At 40.6% G+C, this 21,473-nt stretch overlaps 1 protein-coding gene across 7 annotated transcripts in view; it reads right to left on the bottom strand.

Moving 5' to 3' along the window:
• Positions 1-6,545: 6,545 nt before the first annotated feature.
• The window catches only part of CACNA2D1 (calcium voltage-gated channel auxiliary subunit alpha2delta 1), a 642,096-nt gene continuing 627,168 nt past the window's right edge, over positions 6,546-21,473 (bottom strand). For all 7 annotated transcript variants that reach the window (XM_053252724.1, XM_053252726.1, XM_053252728.1 and 4 more), the window contains one exon: positions 6,546-14,474. In XM_053252724.1, the coding sequence (XP_053108699.1) occupies positions 14,438-14,474 (37 nt within the window). In that variant the 3' untranslated portion in view covers positions 6,546-14,437. The remainder of the gene's footprint in view (positions 14,475-21,473) is intronic.

The raw sequence follows: 21,473 nt of genomic DNA, 5'->3' as shown, positions 1-21,473 counted from the left end.
TCTTTTTTGCTTTAACAAAAGCTATAGGAACAAGATATCAATTTGCATGAGTCAGCGTCTTCTGGAAACAATAAAGATACCTATCTTGAGCTATTTGGTGTTCCACCTTCCCCCTTCCATTGAGGTGAGAGCCAGATACCATTTGAAACCATTTGTGAAAATAAAGATGAGAAAAGTGACACAATGGGAAACATTTTTAAGCAATACAATGAAATCTTTCAAGCTGGATACATCTGAAGAAAGATATTTTGCTCAGGGTGCTTAAGTGAACTGTAAAAACACAGAGGGGTATAGAAAAATGGGGATGGTAGTGAACATTAATTTATGAAACAGACCTGAAAAACTCATGACTGACTTTATTTGATAGGCCAGGAGTCTAAAAATAGTTTGATTAGTACATTTTGAGTGAATAAATGGGGTAGTGTGATTTGGATTGCTTATGACCCTATTATTAGTCATGATGGCCTTTGTTAATGAGCAGCTGAGCTTTCACCCCTCCCTCCAGCTTATTGTGTTACAAAAAATAGCTTAAAACATATAATAAGCAAAAGTGACCATATAGTGGCCAAATGACTTTACTAATGCAGCATTTTCTATCTGAAATAACAGACTGAGAGCTGAAAATGAAAAAAAGGTTTTCCCGTGGCAATATTTATTATTTCATTCATATTTTGAAAGCATTAATCTACACAAAACACTCAAAAAATGCAATATATTTCTGTAGAGATTTGTAGGAAACTGCAAAGTTTTCAAGTAAAGATCTTCTGCCTGTTTCTAAGTCAGCCTCATCTTCACCAACTTGGTTGTCATATTGCTCTACATGGCATATTGTCATGCATATTTATTTATTTTTATTTATTTATTAGATTTATATAATAAATCTGAGCCTTCCGATATGGCTCAGGGCGGTTCACAACATGATAAAAACAATTAAAAACAAATTAACAATTAAAATCAAACTATTAAAACACAATAAAACCAATAAAACAGATAAAAGCCCTGAAAATCAGGCCAACAATTTAAAACAGTTTAAAACAATTAAACATTTAAAACTCTGGAAGGCCAGGCCAAATAAATATGTGTTAAGGGCTCTCTTGAAGGACAGCAATGATCTCAGATTACGAATTTCTGTTGGGAGTGCATTCCATAGCCCAGGAGCAGCTATAGAGAAGGCCCGCCTCTGCGTCGCCACCAGATGAACTGGTGGCAACTGGAGACGTGCGGTGGGGATCATGTAAAAGAAGGCGCTCTCTTAGATAACTCGGACCTAAGCCATTCAGGGCTTTAAAGGTAATAACCAGCACTTTGTATTTTTCCCGGAAACATATCGGCAGCCAGTGTAGCTGTTTCAAAACAGAATGGTTGCCCCAGAGACCAGTCTGGCTGCCGCATTCTGAACTAACTGAAGTTTTCGGACTACGTACAAAGGCAGCCCCACGTAGAGCGCATTGCAGTAGTCAAGCCTGGAGGTTACCAGCTGATGCACCACTGTTTTGAGGTCATCCTCTCTGAGGAATGGACGCAGCTGTCGAATCAGCTGAAGCTGATAGAAAGCACTCCTGGCCATGGCTTCCACCTGAGAAACCAGGGTGAGGCCTGGGTCCAGGAGTACTCCCAAGCTGCGCACCTGCTCCTTCTGCGGGAGTGTGACCCCATCCAGCACAGGGAAATCTAACTCATCCCTCAGATTCTGAGCCCCCACAATGAGCACCTCCATCTTGCTTGGATTCAGCTTCAATTTCTTCTCCCTCATCCAGCCCATTACGTCCTGTAGGCAGGCATTTAGAGAATGAGTGCCATTTCCTGAAGATGAAAAGGAGAAGTAGATTTGGGTGTCATCAGCATACTGATAACACCCAGCACCAAATCTCCTGATGACCTCACCCAGCAGTTTCTTGTAGTTATTAAAAAGCATTGGTGACAGAATGGAGCCCTGGGGGACTCCATATAACAGCTCCCATTTTGAGGAGCAACTGTCACCAAGCTCCACCATCTGGAATCTACCCGAGAGATAGGAGCGGAACCACTGCAAAGCAGTGCCTCCTATTCCCAACTCCCCCAGGCAATCCAGAAGGATACCATGGTTGATGGTATCGAACGCCACCAAGAGATCCAGAAGAACCAGCAGAGTCACACTCCCTCTGTTGATTCCCCGGTAAAGGTCATCCATCAGGCCGAACAAGGCTGTCTCAACCCCATAGCCAGTCCTAAAGCCAGTTTGAAATGGATCTAGATAATCAGTTTCCTCCAAGACTACCTGGAGCTGGTCAGCCACCACCCTCTCAATCACCTTGCCCAACCAAGGGAGATTGGAGATTGGCCTGTAACTGTCCATCACTAAAGGATCCAAAGAAGGCTTCTTTAGGAGTGGTCTAATCAATCCCTCCTTCAAACAAGGGGGCACCCTACCCTCCCTCAGTGATGCGTTTATGATATTAACTAGGCCATCTCCAACAATCTCCCTGCTAGATAGAAGCAGCCAAGTCAGGCAAGGATCTAGAGAACAGGTGGTAGGCCTCACAGCCCCATGCAGCTTGTCCACATCCTCAGGAGTCACAGACTGAAACTGATCCAATCTAATACTGCAAGAGAGATTGCTGGACACCTCCTCCATAAACCCTGCAAAAACAGTGGAGTCCAAGTCGGCCCGAATACAGGAGATCTTGTTTGCAAAAAACACATTAAAGGCATCACAGCAGAACAACCCCAGGGACTGATTTGAAGTAGAAGGAGCAGAAATCAATTTCCTCACAACCCGGGATAGCTCTGCTGAGCGCGAACCTGCAGCCGCAATGCGCGAAGACCAAACACTCTTTTTTGCCACATGCACCGCAACTGCATAACTCTTCAAATGGGTGACATGCTGTATCCTATCACATTCGAACTGAGTTCTCCTTCACTTGCACTCTAGTCACCTACCCAACCACTTCAGCCCCTGCAACTCCTCAGTATACCAAGGGGGCATTTTTGCAGCAGGTCGGAAGGGACGCTTAGGAGCAATCATGTCTACTGCCCTGATGAGTTCCCTGTTCCCGGTTCCCACCAGGTCATCGACAGAATCACCGGCCGCAGCAACATCAAAATCCTCCAAGGCCTTTTGAAACCCCACTGGGTCCAGCAGCCTTTTCGGACAGACCATCCTAATAGGTCCACCACCCCTGCAGGGGTGGATTGCGGCTGTGAGAACAACCTTAACCAGGTAGTGGTCCGTCCATGACAATGGGAAAACCACTGGATCCCCCACCCATGGAACACCCCCCTGCTCCGAACAAAAGACCAAATCAAGTGTGTGGCAGGCAATGTGAGTTGGTTCAGAAACTAATTGGGATAGGCCCATAGTTGTCATGGGCGCTATGAACGCCTGAGCCGCACCAGACAAGCCAGTCCTAACGGGGATATTGAAGTCCCCCAGTACTAAAAGTCTAGGAGACTCCAACACCAACTCCGCGACCAGCTCTGTCAGCTCAGTTAGGGAGTCAGTTGGGCAGCGGGGTGGACGGTACACCAATAGAATCCCCAATCTATCCCTAGTTCCCAGCCGCAAAAATATGCCCTCGATATAAGCCAGCTGTCTCACAGGGTCCCTGGTAAGGGAAGTGGTATTCTTATGGACCACAGCCACTCCACACACACCCGCCCACATCCTCTAGCCTGCTCCAAGACAGAGTAACCTGCTGGGAGAAGCTGAGCCCACACAGGACCACTCGCCTCCCTCAACCAGGTCTCAGTTATACATGCCAGGTCAGCTCCCTCATTCACGATCAAATCATGGACAATTTTGGTCTTATTCCGAACTGACCTGGCATTACAGAGGAGCAAGGCCAGACTCTGCGGGTCGTTGGGGCTGCTCCCCGAGGCCTGAGAGTTGACAGTGCAGTTGGAAGTGGAAACAGTCACTAAGTCACTAATTTCCCTTCCCCTGTAACGGCCAGCTGCTCTGCCTGCGCCAATTCTTCTATTTCCCACCACAACAGTAATAGCTGCCCCAGAAATGCTGGGCGCACTCCCAGAATCACCCCCCTCAAGGGAGCCCAAACACACATTTGATAAAGGCCTGGCACAACCCAGCCCCCCAGCCCTCAGTCCCACCCTTGAAGGCCCAGCCTCAAAGGCCGGCCCCCTTTGGCGGCCGGCTTTGGTGGCCACCTACAGGCGGCCTGATGGCTACGCCTTTGGCAAGCCTCCCTGCTTTTAAGCCAACAAGCCCTGAGAGCCACACCTCTCACGTGTAGCTCCCAGAACAAGCTCCAGGTGGATCTCCTCAACAGTCTGGGGGCTGGCAACCAGCCAGCTAGAACTTGGCAGCAGACAAGCAGGCTGCTCCCCGTCTGGGCTGGAAGCTCCACAGGAGGCAGAGGGACCAGTTGGTAAGTCCCCGCAGGCAGATGGAATGGCCTTGCAGCTCCTTGTCACCTCCCCTATCAAAGCATTCTTTATACAAACACATTTGAGCACAGCACAAGACTGTTTGCAACCTGCAGGACAATAGTTCAAGAACCGAATTATGAGTGGATTTCCCAGCCATCCACTGGCATGTGTCCAATAGCATCCTTCCATCCTCCTCTACTTGTGACTGGCTGGCTGATGCTCAGTTCTATTTCCCTCACTGTTGAGCCTGTCAGGCAGAGGGATGTGTGGGTTGAACCTGAGCATTAGCAATCCCGTTAGGAGGAGAGAAGAGGAGGAGGAGGAGGAGGGAGGGACATTGTGCGACATACTTCCGCCCTCCTCTCCTGAGAACTCATTTGACTTGAAATTGAGATGAGCCCTCCAATCAGGTGCCAGCCAGGGAGGCAGGAGGGGGGAACCAGAGAGCGAACTGTCACCTAGCCAGCAGGGGCCCCTTCCTTCAGGTGCATTTGTCTCCACACTTTGGTCAATTATAGCTACGTCCTTGCCCTGAAACCTTTTCTTGGCCCACAAGAAAATGAACTGGATATTGCTGATTTCTGCTTCATTCTATTCCAAATGCCAAATTCTTATGTTTTTTTCTCTTCCAGAATTCAGTTTTAGCTTCTTGAGAAACATTATGGACTTACCAGTAACTGGCTTGGATCCAAACCACCATGTATTCAGTGAAGTTCTGCACAGTCTAAGAAGGATTTGAGTTTCTCAAACAACAGTTTGCCATGCTACAAATTTATTTGTTTGTTTGTTTGTTTATTTACATTTTATATCCCACTATTCCTCCAAGGAGCCCAGAGTGGTGTACTACATACTAAAAATACATGTTTTGAAAATGGAGGAAGTTTCAAAAGCAGTTCTGCAAAATGTCCTGGGGTCTGTCATCTGACAGTAGAATTATTATATCCTGATCATTTTTTAATAAAATAAAAATCAGATACCATCAGATAAGTCTAAATAATGCCCTTCCCATGTTCACTGTTAAGTAAGGAGAAGCCTCTCAGTTCCTGGTCACAATTCAGTTTAACCACACATACTAAAATGCAGTGCTAGTTATTGGTCATAGTTCTTTGTGCAAATATGTAGAAAATTTCTTTGTAGAAAAGAATACAAAAATGCATATATACATAAAACCAATCCAGATGTATTTTTAAAATTAAGTAATTAAACCACAGAGTGTAGCCTTAGTTAAGAAATGCGGATGCATTCATATTCTTAGCCTAATGCAGCTTGTTGATGTTGGCCACTAACAGTGCTTTCTCCACAGGAGCCACTTCTTTGCCTTGTGGGATATTCCATTTTCAGGTAACCATGTGTGACGAGTCCATAAAAAAACAGGCAGCTTACAACCAGCAACTCCTAAACATATAGCTTAAAAGAAAATCCTGCTTATTATAAATGAACTTATTCATAAGTAACTCTGTTTAGGATGGCAACATAAGGATGGGTCCAGGGTACTTAAGACAGCACCGGCTCTGTCATGAACCCTGTCACCTATTAAGATCATCTGGAGCGGTCGGTTACAGTTGCCACTGGCTTGTCTGGTGGTGACTCATGACTGGGTCTTCTCTGTGGCTACCCCGGGGCTTTGGAATATACTACCTGCCAAAATAAGAGCATCTCCTTCTCTATTTGCTTTTAGGAAGACCCTCAAGACATACCTGTCTTCTCAGGCTTTTAAGTAAATTAATTGTAAACTGTTTGTTTTTATTCTATGAGATTGCTTTAACTTTTTATTCCATAAAATTGTTCTAATTGTTTTACTCTCTTTTATGTTTTGGATTGTATACAGCACCCAGAGTTGCACATATCAATTAATATGACTGATACAACAAATAATCTTGATTACCAATCCTAAACTTTGTCGTATGTCTTAAATTAAAGCCCAGTCTACACATAGCAAACTATTGTCTCCAAATTCTGCCACTATAGACTGCCTGTGAAATGTGTGCACAATGGTGGTGGGGCATACTTTAAAAACTCCCACTATACCTAGTAAAATAAAGAATGTATGCTAAAACTCTTCTGGATAACATCTAGTTTTCTATGCACAGGGTTTTTGGTGTTTTTGTTTTGTTTTTACATTTGGGGGAACACTCATCTATTTTTAAATAAAGATAACAATCTATGTACACATGTAATTGATTTGAAATGATAAACTTTTATTCTGAATATACTGTTTATTCCACAATAATTAAACACAAGATTTTTTAGGATTATAAACTTTTTTATAACAGTATTGTACAAATTTTTACAAAATGTTTTGCTTGTATTCCTTATTTCAGGCATGTCAGATTCACAAAAGTGTCAAGAGAACACAATAAAAGGGAGAAAAGACCTATTTGCCAATAAAGAACATTTCCCCTCCCCCTCTTTTTGCACTGAATGTCTCAGTAATATCTCCCAAAGCATGACTGAGACATCCCCTAAAACACAGGAAGATTGGCTAGGTTTTGCCAGATCTAAATTGCTAGTCAGTTAGCATTTGAACAAGGTAGTATTACTTTATCCCCAGCAAAATTATTTCTCCAAAATGCAAGCTTCAGTTTTATAGAACAGATACAGCAACAGATGACACAAGTTGCTGAAAAGAGTCTACAGCCAACTTCTGAAACTCTGGACACTTTTTTTGAACCCTTTTTACAATAGTCTACAGTGAATATTAACAATATTAACATTATTGTATGAAAAAGAAACCAGAAACCTAGAAATTTGCCGTGATTCTCAGTCCTGTAACACAGACCAAACTTTGAATGGGATTGAGAAGTTTCTCTTTTCTGGAGATATTCCCAATAACCTAGTGGACCTCTGGAGAGTGATCTTATAATAATTTGCAACTATCAGATGAGGGTGATGTTGAGGGACCATCAGAACTGATTCATTATTCACCTATATAAGTGACCTAGATTCAGTTCAAGTGTTACCTTTGCAATGTGAGTACCATTCCCATGTTGCATCGGTAATAATGTCTGAAGTCCATATTAGAAGAGTTGGCTCAATTATGTTGTTACTCCCAACATTATGATTACAACTCCAGTGGTAGGGCAATGCTGCTATGGGATAGACCCACATACAGAAGTTGTCTCCAGGGAAGCAGCAATCACAACACAGCAGTAACATTTGAATAGGACCTAAGAATTCAAAGTTTCTGTGCAGAAGGGAACAAAACATCTCCATGTCCTTTGAAAGATACTGAAAAGTGTAAAACAGCAAGTAACACTTGGGTAGCAAAGGTCACTTAAAAAAGGGATACTGCCTATTTGAACCCAGTAAGGCCAGTGCTTAAAGTCAGTAAAAGCAATAGTATACGAAAACTTACAAATGGCAGCAACACTGTTTTTCTTATCAAGTTTAAGCAACAAAGCTTCAAGCATTAGAAATTCATAAGAGATCATACAAGTCCTTAAAGGTTCAAGACCTAAAAATCTCCTCAGTCAAACTTGTGAAATATATGTCATGTTAAAAACCTGGTACAAATATGGATCACACTCAGCGTTTTGGCAGTAATGCTGGTTGTTCCCATGGAGAGAGAGAAAAAAGAGCTAAACCATTCAATCTGCCAGCTGTTTTTTAAATAAGCAAATAAATAAATAAATAAATAAATAACAAAACAAGAACCCAACTAAAATGATTTGAATCATTGGTTTTAAGATAATACAGTGGGGCTTCGTGGCTATTGTCGAGAAGTGAGAGCTTCTCAATATCCCTTGGTATAGCTAGAACGCTTAGAAAATAGTTTGATATATATGCTAAATGTATGACTTTAAAAAACCCCAAAAAAACCCAATGTATTATAACGTGTACTTCTCAAGCCAATTATGACTAGGAACATTGAATTTTAAAGCCAAGTGTTGTTAAATAAGATAGCTCATCTTTTCATATAAGTTGTTTCTAAGCACTATACCTTCAGGATTCATAAGGTGAGTGACATTTGCAATGTCATGGTAAATTCTTTCCCCTACCCCCAATATATATTTATCTATCTATATATATACACAGTGCATTGTTTAAACATTAAACAACTGGATACTATTAGCATACAATCAGAAAAAAAGCTCTCTGCAAATCACCAGCCAATCTGTGGGGTTGAATTTTAAGATTTGGACTGCCACCTCCTGTTACTGTAAAACAACCTGTATTGTCCAAACTGGTACAAACTGAAACAAGAGTTATAAAGTGCACAGTCCTTAACCATCCAAATAAAGCTTTCCCCTTGGGAAAGTTTCTCCTTCCTTTCCCTTCTGAAATGACAGGCCTTTGGGCACGTTGCCACATGATGGCAGTGCCAGGCTGCCAGGTGGAAAAGCCAAATATGGGTTGGGGCCTTATGCTGCCTACCCCTGACTTAGTGGACTTAAAAGAATGATTTGCCTCCAAGTCATAATATACATTCTCCAGGATGAAATATTTAATTAGACAAGGTCTTGGTGTAAATCAAGAACTAGATCCTGACCAAACTGTGCACATATCTGCATCTGTGCAAAAGTATAAGGAACTCCCCAGGGATGGCTCATCCATGAGGCAGTGAGATGGTGGGGGTGAGGAGGGGCACAGAAAAGGGCAAGTACTCCCCCCCTGCACCACAGGAACACCTGCCTGAAGATGGGGGGCATCATATTGCCTCTCAGGCAGCAACATGTCATGGGCCACCCCTGGAACTTCCATATGATTCGAGTTCCTCAGATATGTCTCAGAGAGTGAGAGAGGAGTCAGCAAGGGATATATAAGCAGTTGGTAAACCAATTCTCGGTATCATCTGATGGAAGGGTAAAAATAGTTTTATCACTCCTGTTTCTAAAAGTAACTTATCAATGGCTGCTTCCACATTAACTTGTTGGTTCCATACAGCAGGGCATTTTTCACACAGGACTTTTAGCTTGCATCTCCTCCGGAATAGAGGGTGTGTGTTCACATATCCGCCAGATTTACCCTGAATTCCCTACAAGTTATCGGGGAGCACTTCACACACAATTCGGGTTTTTCACTGCATGTTAAGAGAGTAGCTCAATTTATATCCAGGGTAAAAAAAAATCCACTTTTGCATCGGGGTTTGGTGGTGGTGTTTTTTTGCAACTTTGAACTTGCAGTAAAGCCTCGTAGTAAACTTGCGGTGAAGCCTGCTGTCTGAAAATCCTCCTGGAAGGAGGGCATGCCATGAAACTGTTGGCCCAGAAATTTAGGACTGGGAAAAGAAGGTATTTTTTCACACAGCATTAATCTATGGAATCCTCTGCCACAGGATGTGGTGATAGCCACCAGCCTGGATGGCTTTAAGAGGGGTTTAGATAATTTCATGGATGACAGGTCTATCATCGGCTACTAATCTGAGGGCTATAGGCTACCTCCAGCCTCAGAAGCAAGATGCTGCTAAATACCAGTTGCAGGGGAGTAACAGCAGGGCATTTTTCACACAGGGCATTTAGCTCGCATCTCCTCTGGAATAGAGGGTGTGCGTTCTGGCCAGATCATCCAGATTTACACATCGGCCAGATTTACCCCAAAGTCCCTGCAAGTTATTGGGGAGCACTTCACACACGATTCAGGTTTTTCATTGTGTGTTAAAGTGTGGGATATTGCTGGAGGGATTTATATCCACTTTTGCATTGGTTTTTTGGACAACTTCGAACTCGCAGTAAAGCCTCACAGCAAACCTGCAGGAAAAGCCTGCTGTGTGAAAAACACCTTGTTAATTTAGTGCTACATTATCCAGCAGTGCCCATCCCATGGCATAAAAATAAGTCCCATATAGCAAAAGTTCCCTGCAGTTTCAATTATAAGCTTCTCCCCATATCAGAAGGGAGAGTTTTAATTACTGGTTTCCTATATATATTTTCTTTTCTTTTTTACTGAAAAAATAGCACTCTTTCTTAATAAAAAAGAAAAAGAAAGAGACCAGTAATTACTACCCCCCCTCCATGAGACACGAACTTATTAATTAAGAGGCAATTCATCAATAATTCCCTAGCAGTACTGAATGGGAAGCAATTAGAGACAGAAGCAGAAAAGAGAAAGCTTTTAATTAAAGGCCCAGTGAGTAGCCTTGAAAATATTTTCACTTGCACTTTCTCAGTCCCAGTCTCCTGAGAAGCTGATACTATGAATGGATTAAACTGAAAAATACAATCCACCAAGTCTGAGAAAAGATGTGAGGAGGATAACAGAAAATACTGGAATGTTAGGGCTTGAATCTGGATTCTCTACAAAAGGTGTATGAATGAAGGAGGGCAACTAGTATGGAAGCAACCTTTGTTAAAACTTGTCTCATTATTTAGCAAGGTGATAGATGTGGTTGGATTACCAAGTAGTTATATTCACTCTGTAACCTGCTGCTTTGCAACTTCCTATCTATATTCATGAGGGCTGCCTCAAATATTCGTATATAGGTCTTTGGGGTGTGAAAATTGTATGGGTGTTTGTGAAATGCCCCTGATTCCTTCCCCTTTTCTGAGCAATATCCCAATTTTGCCTTTTCCAGAAGGCTGTCTGCAACTGGCAGCTGCTTCTCCATCTTTTTATTTTTAAAGCAGGGATTTTTAAATTGCTGTATGATCCAAGCCAACTGGGGATCACATAGCCAATGGAATGACATCACAACACTATATTGCCAGACACCATTATGAAGTAGGGATGTGCACACACCTGTTTGGAGGCCCTTTTATGAGCCTTTGAACAGGTTCAAACACTGCCGGGTTCGAAGGTTCGACACCGGGGGTGTGTGTGTGTCTGCCTTTAAGGGTGGGGGAGTGTCACACACATACCCTACATTTCCACCACTGGCGCTCAGTTTCCTAAAAGTCCATCAGGGCGGCAGAGAACCTCCCTGCCCCCTTTACCGGAAGTAACTGGAAGTCCTCAATGCGCTTGCATGCATCGTGCGTGCACAACCGACACGCACAAGTGCATCTAGTATGTCCCGTTACTTCCAGTAAAGGGTGCAACAGGGCGGCAAGGAAGTATGTTGCCGTCCTGACTGACTTTTAGGAAACCGAGTGCAGGTGGGGGAAATGCAGTGTGTGTGTGTGTGTGTGTGTGTGTGTGTGTAAGTGCACCTCCTCCCACCCTTAAAGTTACCCCCCCCCAGTGTCAAACCGGCCCCTGCTGGTTCCGTACACATCCCTATCATGAATCCATTTAGAGTGAGATGAAAGCTTTCTGACTTCTCTCTGAATGCACCAACATGTGTGCCCTTGTTTGTAGAATATCCTTCAATAAGTTACCAACAGCTTTGGCAAGTAACAATTTGACTCATCAATAATATTTATCCTAACAAATTACAACTGAATGAGATAGAGGAATTTCCCCTTGTGGTCTCTTTGAGGGGATTTTCTGATGCTAGAGATACTACAAGAGATGTCTTCAACCATTACATTGGTAGGGATTAAAGATCAATGTCTCCATCATGCCCTGCTGGCTCATTTTCCTTTAGCATCTGTGCCTAGCCATTCTTTTTAGACCGAGTACTCTGAACTAGATGGACAAGTGGCCTTACCAGGTATTATAAAGACTGAAGGTATTTCTCTTCCCAATACTACTTGTTATATCTCTAGCCTTCCCAGCTACAGTCAAGTTAAATCAGAGTTAAACCTAACCATAATGCAAACTTACTCCTGACACTTTCCAGATAATAGTCAAGTTCCACTCTGTATGCTCTACAAGCAGAAATAATAAAACACAGCACTTAACCTGACACTAGTCTTTCTAAGGACTGAAATTAAGACGCAAACAAATACACATTTCTCTACCTCAAGAGTGCTATGTTGTTAATAAAGGGGATAAGGAGATCATCTTGATTCTACCTAGGTTTGGCTCAAGGCAATAAAACTGCAGTAGCAAAAGCAGCAGGACTTGCTCAGTTATTTTTCCTTCTGCCATTTTGAAATTTAAATTTTCCCTCCAAATTCCTTGCAATTTCTTACAATCATTTTCTTACTTACAACCAAAATCAATTAAAGAGCCTTGCTCAAGCTGTTCTCTTCTACCATTTCTGAGTTTAACAGTGAAGCAGAAGTAAGGCTGAAGGAGAAAATAATCTAATGCTGGGCTTGAACTTGAATTTTAAACTTTAAATCTAACTGACAAATTCAATTTAAAAAAAAACAAAAAACCAAACCACCACCATCGTATGCCAAATAACTCCCATGACTGTTTGGACTCAAAATTAGACAAGAGTCATTTTCCAAGACATACATATCCACATTTTTTTTTTAAAAAAGTATTCTATTATACAAAGTAAATAATTGCATATTGCAGCTATTAGCAGAATTGTACAATATCAGCAAAGTTGCACATTCATTGGTTTAGCTGTCTTGCAATACTGGATTGTTCTGAAAAATATGAGGGGAAAGTGGAAGTATTCTATCCAGTGTCTACAATATTCTATACTATAACACCATCATTTACTTCACTGATCTGATTCATCACCAGGTTAGTATAAAACAGATTTTTATTATTATTCACAATTGAGTATCACTGTACATAATATAGATTCAAGGCTCCCCATTTGTTTAGGTTTTGCTACTTTTCCAGTGAAATTCAGCTTTTCCAGTTTGAGATATATATATATATATATATATATATATATATATATATATATATATATATAATTTTATTTTTACCGTAAACACAGAAATGTTGGCTGGTTCAGAATAAACATAGGTACTAAATTTAGTGGGAAACAAACAAAAAAGGCCCATCAGATATGACAACTGCGCTACTCCTCAAAAATAAATGCCTGTACTTTAATTTTATTTAGATTAAATATGTGTACACATGACTTTAGGTGAAAGTTTGTTTTTCCTGTATAAAAGCTTCCTCTTCCCATTTGCACAGACAACTAAATGTACCGTACCCCCTTTCAGCTTTTACATTGCACAGTATATTCAGATATCTGTTTAACAATATATAACTTAAGATTAAGTTGCATCACATTGCAATATTTGGTTTCTCACACAATAATCACTCAGTTACCTTTTCCACAAACTATACACTAGCATCAAAAGAAAACAAAAAACCAAACTAAAAGAAACAGCAAAGCAGCAGCTTCATCATCATGCAAAATACCCTTGAAAACCAACGTTCAATATTCACAAAGACATTTTTATTCACAAACTTTGCGTCTGAACATTTTGGAGGACTTGGTTAGTAAGTAACTGCTCTGTTAAGAAAAGAAATCAGGACATGGAGGACATTAATGACTGTGCAATGGGGAATGGATACAGAGTTGGGGATGAAAACTACCTTACTGTGGAAGTATGGAACTATAAAGAACCGTTCAATTTAGACAAGTTGTTTGATTTTTATCTGCTTTAAATTCTGCATTCATTGCATGAACTTACTGGAGCTTAGCTTATCACCCATTTAGATTAATTTTGGCAGAAAAAAAGATCATCATAAGGCATTATAAGGGTGAATCTCTGGCTAGTCAGTATTTTCATTCAATGAAACCATTCTGGATTAAATAGTTTTCAATTTTGCATTCTGGACACAACTGATGTTGAAAGCTGACATTAAAATATCAGTATTCTTAATAGAAAGTGAAGGAAATGACAGGATTTCCCCTCATCTTCATAATTTTTAAGAATAAAGAGTGCAAAAAACTCAGAGCTAAGATTAAATCAATAGAAACCATGTACTGTAATAACCTTTTAAAGGGGAGCCCTTTTTACATATAAGTCTTTAAAAGCACAAAAAACTGCAATTCCTCAATAAAGCACATATAGAATTCAGTTCAAATGGCCTAGATGATGCAGCATTCACACACATCAACAGATCTGACACACCAACATGCAGCCACGGTGGTGCCTTCAGAGTCCTTCCCAAAGAAGATATCAAGTAATGGGCACATTGCCATTTATCTGCGGTTTCAGCAGACTAACCCCCTTTTCCAAGTGAAGTGAGGGGTCAATATTTTGGCAGGATCTTGATTTGTTACGCAGGTTTTGGTTTGAATAAGGTCATAACTGGCAATGTCTGCTGCCAGATAACAGCCAGAGCAGGATAAACTGGATTCCTACCATAGACCATAGTGATGGACTCAATCCAGAGACCCCACCACAGTCTGTTGAATCCTCCTGTAGGGGAAAAAAAGTTTCAGTATTAGCGGAAATTTTACTCAACTTGCAAAGAGTTTATGGATTGATTATGTTTTCTCACCGTAAGATGACTTGTACAATTCATCCTCATAGGGCTGGTCCACATGGGAACCAGCTGAGAGAGTGGGGGTGGGTGGGGTGGGTGGGGGTCATTAAAGCAGTAATATCCAAGAATGAAGAGTCTTTTACCCTTAAAGGGTAAGTCACCTATGCAACACCTCAACACATCCAAGGTGTGTTGAGGTCATGTGCCTAGCAGCTGAGATCTGTGACAAACTCAACTTGCCTTGAGGAGTGTCAACACTCAACTTGCAGTTCTATGAAAAGAGTCTTACTCTGAGGGGTGACTTTGGTCTCCATTTCCCCCCGACTTGCAATTCTTGGAATTAACCCTGACAAATTTAAATTTGCATTGGTTTGTGATAGAACACATTCACACAGAACCCTACCACAGAAAGACAAACTCACTGGCTCATTCTTGTACCTCACCACAATGCATTTATGCATGCACCTTCAAAGAATAAAGAACTTTGGAAATAACTGATAATGGTTTATTTTAACACACTCCCAGTTTACTTACTACCATTGCTACTGTTCAGTTTACCAACATATTTACTACACAGCACACTTGGAAGCAGTGATATCATACAAACATATCACACTATCTTATGCAGAGTAAGACTATTGGTACATTCAGCCTATTGTGTTCTATTTTGAGTGGCAGTGGGTCTCTCTCCAGGCCTCCGATGGAAGTTCTCAGACTTCTCTACCTGACCCCTTTTTAGTTTAAGATGTTTGGAATGTACACTACACAAGAAGGTAGAATACTCTACACAAATATGTACCCTACATTAGAAAGTATTGTGATGGCACATTTTCCAGCCACTGTGATTGTGGAAATTGCTACCACCCATATCTATGATGGCTTGGTTACCATGTTGCATGTAGAACGTATACCAAAAAGGAGAAAAGGTAACACCACGTCCAGGAGGATGCCAGCATGGCTAACAAGTAAAGTTTAAAAAAGCTATAAAGAGGAAAACAACTTCCTTAAGGAATTGGTACACCTGCCCAAATGAAGAGAACAGAAAGGAACACAGACTCTGGCAAAAAGAGAGTCTGAGGCACATTTAGCTAAAAGCAGCAAGGGCTATAACAAAAACTTGTTTAAATAGATCAGAAGCAGGAAATCTGCCAGGGAGGCAGCTGGATGATGGAGTGAAAGGGATTATTAAAGAGGATATGGAGATAGCAGAGAAGCTAAACGGGTTCTTTGCATCTGTCTTCACGACAGAAGATACTGAGCATACACCTGTACCTGAACCAAGCTTCTCGGGGACAGAGGCTAAAGAACTGAGTTAGATAGAGGTGATGAGAAATGATGTTGTAAACTGTCTCAGGGGAAAGGAAAAAAAATCAACAAATCACCAGGGCCAGATGGTATCCACCCAAGAGTACTTAAAGAACTCATATATGAAATTGCTGCCCTCTTTGCGAAAATATGTAAATCGTCCCTACAATCAGGCTCTGCCCCAGAGAACTGGAAAGTAGACAATCTAACACTGATTTTCAAAAAGAGATCCAGGGGAGATCAGGGAAATTATAGGCTGGGAGCTTAATGTCTGTTCCAGGAAAGTTTATGAAAAGCATTCTCAAGGATAAAATTGTTAAACATATAGAAGAACAGGCCCTGCTGAAGGAGAACCAGCATGGCTTCTGCAAAGGTAAATCTTACCTCACCAGCCTTTTGGTGTTCTTTGAGAATGTCAACAGGCATGTGGATAATGGTGATCCAGTTGACATAGTATACTTAGACTTGCAAAAAGCTTTCAACAAAGTTCCTTATCAAAGACTCTTGAGAAAACTTAGCAGTCATGGGATAAGGGGACAGGTTCATGTGTGGATTGGTAACTGGTTGAAGGACAGGAAACAGAGGTATGTATAAATGGACAATTCTATAAATGGAGGGAGTAAGAAGTGGGGCCACCCAGGGATCTGTACTGGGACCTGTGCTCTTTAATTTATTCATAAATAATAAATTGGGGTGAGCAGTCAGGTAGCCAAATTTGCAGATAACACCAAACTATTTAGGGTAGTGAAATCCAAAATAGACTGCGAGGAACTCCAAAAGGATCTCTCCATACTTGGGGAGTGGGAAAAACAATGGCAAATGCAGTTCAATGTTAGCAAGTGTAAAGTGATACATATGGGGCCGAAAGAAACCCAACTATCTGAATTGTCAGTGATTGACCAGGAGAGAGATCTTAAGAGTCGTGGTGAATAGCTTGTTGAAAGTGTCAACTCAATAGGCAGCAGCTGTGAAAAAGGCCAATTCCATGCTTGGAATCATTAGGAAGGGGGTTGAACATAAAATGGCTAATATCATAATGCCCTTATGCAAATCTATGGTGAGACCATATTTGGAGTACTTTGTACAGTTCTGGTCACCATATCTCAAAAAGGACATTTTAGAGCCTGAAAAGGTGCAGAAGGGTCCTAGATGATGATCAGGAGTCTAGATCACTTTCCTTATGAAGGAAGGCTATAACACCTGGGACCTTTTAGTTTAGGGGGGAAAGACAAATTAGGGGAGACTTGATAGAAAGAAGTCTATAAAATTATGCATGGTGTGGAAAGAGTGGATATAGAGAGATTTTTACCCCCAACTCACATCACTAAAACCAGGAGTAATCCCATGAAACTAATTGCTAAGAAATTTAGGACCAATAAAAGGAAGTACTTTTTCACTCAATGCATAAATAACCAATGTGGAATTCTCTGCCACAAGATGTGGACGGCTTTAAGAAGGGCTTAGACAAATTCAGGGAGGACAGGTTTATCAATGGCTACTAGTCTGGTGGCTAAAGGCTACCTCCAGCTTAAGAGGCAAGGTGGCTCTAAATACCAGTTGCAGGCCATTGTGTGAAACAGGATGCTGGACTACATAGGCCTCGAGCCTGATCCAGCAGGCCTGGTCTTTTGTTTTTACATCTGTTAAAACAACCATATGCTTCTAATGAGAAAAATAAATGCATCATGTGAACATGACAAATACTCATTGAATACTTTTGTCAGGTTCACATGGCAACCAATAGGAATTCTTACTGAACATTTTCTCTCTCACAGCTGCTAATAATCTTCATAAAGATTCATAAAGGTTCCTGTATTCCAGTGTTGCCCAACTACTTTGGCTTTGATGTTTGCTGCTTTTCTTATATAAGTTAAAAAATTGGGTACTGGTTAGTAAATCTGTAAGGAAAAACTGTTTTATTCTGTTTGGAGCAAGACTGTATAATCTGATGATGCACTGAACTTTTAGAATTGTTTAGTTTGGCTTAATCTACTTTTTCTTTGAGTCTTCATTGTGTCATATTGCAAAAGAGCTTCATTCATGACACAAAACAAGAACCCGATTGATCTTTTCTCAAATGAGAACAGTTATACCCATTTTCTCCTTCCTTGTCCCCCTGCAATGTCTTTACCCCTGCTAGCTGGGCAAAGAGGCACCTTTTTAACATGGCGATTCTCTTTATTTAGCAGGGGGAGAGTAACTGACCCTATCTAGCCTCAGCACAGTACCTCCAATGACTATTGCTGGTGTCTATCTTATGGTTTATTTTTAGACTGTGAGCTCTTTGGGGACATGGATCCATCTTTATTTATTGGTTTATTTCTCTATGTAAACCAGTTTGGAAACTTTTGTTGAAAAGCAGTATATAAATATTTGTTGTTGTTTAAATCAGAAATATATTCACTTATATCGGATTACCAGTTTGTTAATGACTTAGTGATGAATATGAAATTATAAGAGGTGGGGCAGCTTTGAAAAAGCATTATTTCCTATGGTGGAAATCTACAAAATCAGTAAAAAATTTAAAAAATCATTAAAATCAACCAAATACACCACTGCCTTGAAATACGGGTCGTAGGTGGCACTCGTGGAGATCTACCCACCAGCCAGATTTGGTGCCCCTAGGACCTTTAGAAGTGGACTGAAAATCCAAATCCGAATGAAATCCAACTCAAATCGAATCTGATCAGATTTGAGTTTGAATCAAATCTGGCTGATTCAATTTGACCTCAAATTGAATAGCAAAAAATCAATTTGTGCACATCCCTAAATCATGATGCTGAATACAAGTGCTTTGAAAATATTATATACCTCGTACAAGATCCTTCTCTTACACCCAAATTCTATAAACTTTGTGGAATGCACGTGATGCGGCACATAGTAAAGCTGATTTTCAGAATAAATTATTTGGGAGTACTATCATGTGTGACATGAGCACAAATTACATTTTTGTCTTTCAAATAATAGTATATGCTCATCTTGAAACAATGTCCTTGATCAAAACCCACACACTATGAGTTACTTTATTTTTACATAGGCAGCATGATGGAGAGGCTCATGAAATTGATGAATGACTCAAACAAGATGAAGCAAAAATGTGAGAGATTTGTCTTCAGAAAGTACGAAACAAAATTCCTCATCACGCACAACTATTCTAAGGAATTTAACAGCTCTGGAAAGTTCTGTGCACCCCTGACCTAAAACTATTTATTATAATGTACATCCAAGAGAGATCAAGGGGCCAAAAAAGATTTCCAGTTCATTATGCAATTTGTTGTTTTAGCTCCAAGAGATCATTTGATATCCAACCTAGCCTTTCTGTGCTTTAAGACAGGACTGAAACACTGTTTCAAATCAAGTTGCTGTGAGTAATTGCTGTGGTTTAGTAGGCCCCGCTGCCCTTAGCTCTCAGTAAAAGAAATACTGAAAGTTGAAGTGAGAATGATTAAAAGTATGCTCTCGTCTTCAAAAAATGATCACAGAGCTACTGCAGAAATGCTAAAGAGAAAATTTCCAGTGCTGATGGTTTTCCACTATTGAGAGAATGGCTACTGTTTCTTGAAAGACAAACAGCACAAACCAGTGTGATTGGATTTTTTTTTTAAAAGAACAATCTACAAAGAATCCAACAATGTTGCTATATAAATACAATACTACTCCTAAATTCACAATTATATGACAATATATTTATTATAAACTATAAAAATGGTCATTAATCGCTAAAGCTTAGTTGACTTAAAAGACTATAAAATCATATAAACTTATGTGTGATAGAATCCTATGACTTCTAGCAGGATATGTCCAAAGTCCAATCTCATCAATATCTAGAGTTGTACTAAAATTCCAGAAAGAAATGTCCTCCTTACACCGATGAACTACTCCCTTTTACTTACTTAAAAAAATAGTACTAGGTATTTGCAAGATTTGTGTATTTATTCATTTTCAATTTTTTAGATTTCATTTTGTTCTTATTTTAATTTTATTTTCTCATTCATTTTTATTTTTATAATATAAAGAAAGCATTTATCTTACTTATAATAAGCAGGTTCCGGCAAAAACTCTGATGTGTAACTGCTAAAATTAAAATGGCAATTTAAAGAATGTACATATTTCCCAAATTGCAGTGCCTTGGCAGGGCTGTGTGGGTTAAAAAATGAAAATTGACTTTAAAAGTGGGTGGCTTCCAGCAGTAGCTGTTAGGGATCTCCACAATGGTTTGGGGTCAGAACGTTCCAATCGCTGGCCGTTCCAAGTGTTCCGAGCTTGGAACAGAACACTCTTCAAATGAAGGGCCTGCTCTCGGCCCAGGACACCATTTTGGACTCCAAAATTGAGCTCTTCTGGCCTCTGAGCACATGCAGCCGCCATTTGCATAGTCAGCCCCATCACACAAGTGGCCGCAGTGTATGCACAGAGACAAGAAGAGTTCCATTTTGGAGTCCAAAATGGCACTCGGAACATTCCAACTCAGAACGGGGCCATTCCGTTGGAACAACTAGCTGTTCCAATGGAATGTTCTTGGGATTTTGCATTCTGTACTGAACTCGGAATGGAATGCAGAATCTGGTTCATGCACATCTCTAGTAGCCGTCCCCCCCCCTTTTTACTCCCCAGTGTCTCACAACTGTACCTGAGCAAATATCTGCACAGAACGGAGCTGTGTAAGCCACTCTGAACTTTCTAGGGAAAGAGCAGGATGAGAGTAAAATAAACAGCTTCCCATTTAAATTCTTAGGCTTTTTCTTTGGCCCACACATGAAGGGATCTTGACAGAGAAAACACAACCCTATGTGTTACCCTCCCCGGCTTCCCACTTATGGAGAATGCACATAAGCTCCAGTTTATTGTAAGAGCCTGGGCTGATGCCTGTGTGTGTTTCTGTATACGTACACCTAGGGCGGGGAGAGAGGGGAGAGACCTTTGTTATGGCCTAACACTATGGGGATCCCTCAGGTGCCGTGCCTGTGTAGGAAAGGCTCAGGGTAAATAAGTACTACATTTGGAAATTCTTGTTATGTGTCCTGAGCTTAAGGATAGAGCTGAACAGACATTTCTTTTTTTTAAGGATATATTTAGAATTTAATGTGAAATAAATGAAAAGCTAGCTATCAAGCTGTGCATAACATATTTTATAACTACAGAATCAAATGCCAGAAGCTATTAATTCTTCTTTTTATATACTAAAGAAAATCTACCCTTACAAATAAGAATCAGATATCCAAAATAAATCTGTAAATACTTAAATGTATTTTCCAAAAATATTTTTTACTATTAAAAAGATGAATTTATTGTGAGGTGTTTTTAATATTATGTCTGTCTTTCTCTAAGAAGTAGCCTCAGAGAAATTTTCATTTCCTATAAACATTTCCTACACCACTCAAGGACTAAAAGGAAAGCACCTTTTCCCCTTTCCTTGAGTGGCACAGCTGCTTCTGGGAAATAGAATTTTCTATGAGGTCACAGCCATGGCTTCAGCCTTAGAAAAAACTACAAATCCCAGATGCACTTGTGCCACTCAAGGACTCCTAGAAGAAAGGTTTAAGGAAAGGGGGGGGGGGGAACATGCCTTTTAATTTCAAACCTTAGAAGAAATGCATGCGTTGCCTCCAAGTGAAGATCAAGCAACA

This window comes from Hemicordylus capensis, chromosome 5, assembly GCF_027244095.1.
Source record: "Hemicordylus capensis ecotype Gifberg chromosome 5, rHemCap1.1.pri, whole genome shotgun sequence".
Classification (NCBI taxonomy): domain Eukaryota; kingdom Metazoa; phylum Chordata; class Lepidosauria; order Squamata; family Cordylidae; genus Hemicordylus; species Hemicordylus capensis.
The sequence above is the reverse complement of the archived record's forward strand: the minus strand, read 5'-3'. Positions and strand labels throughout refer to the sequence as shown.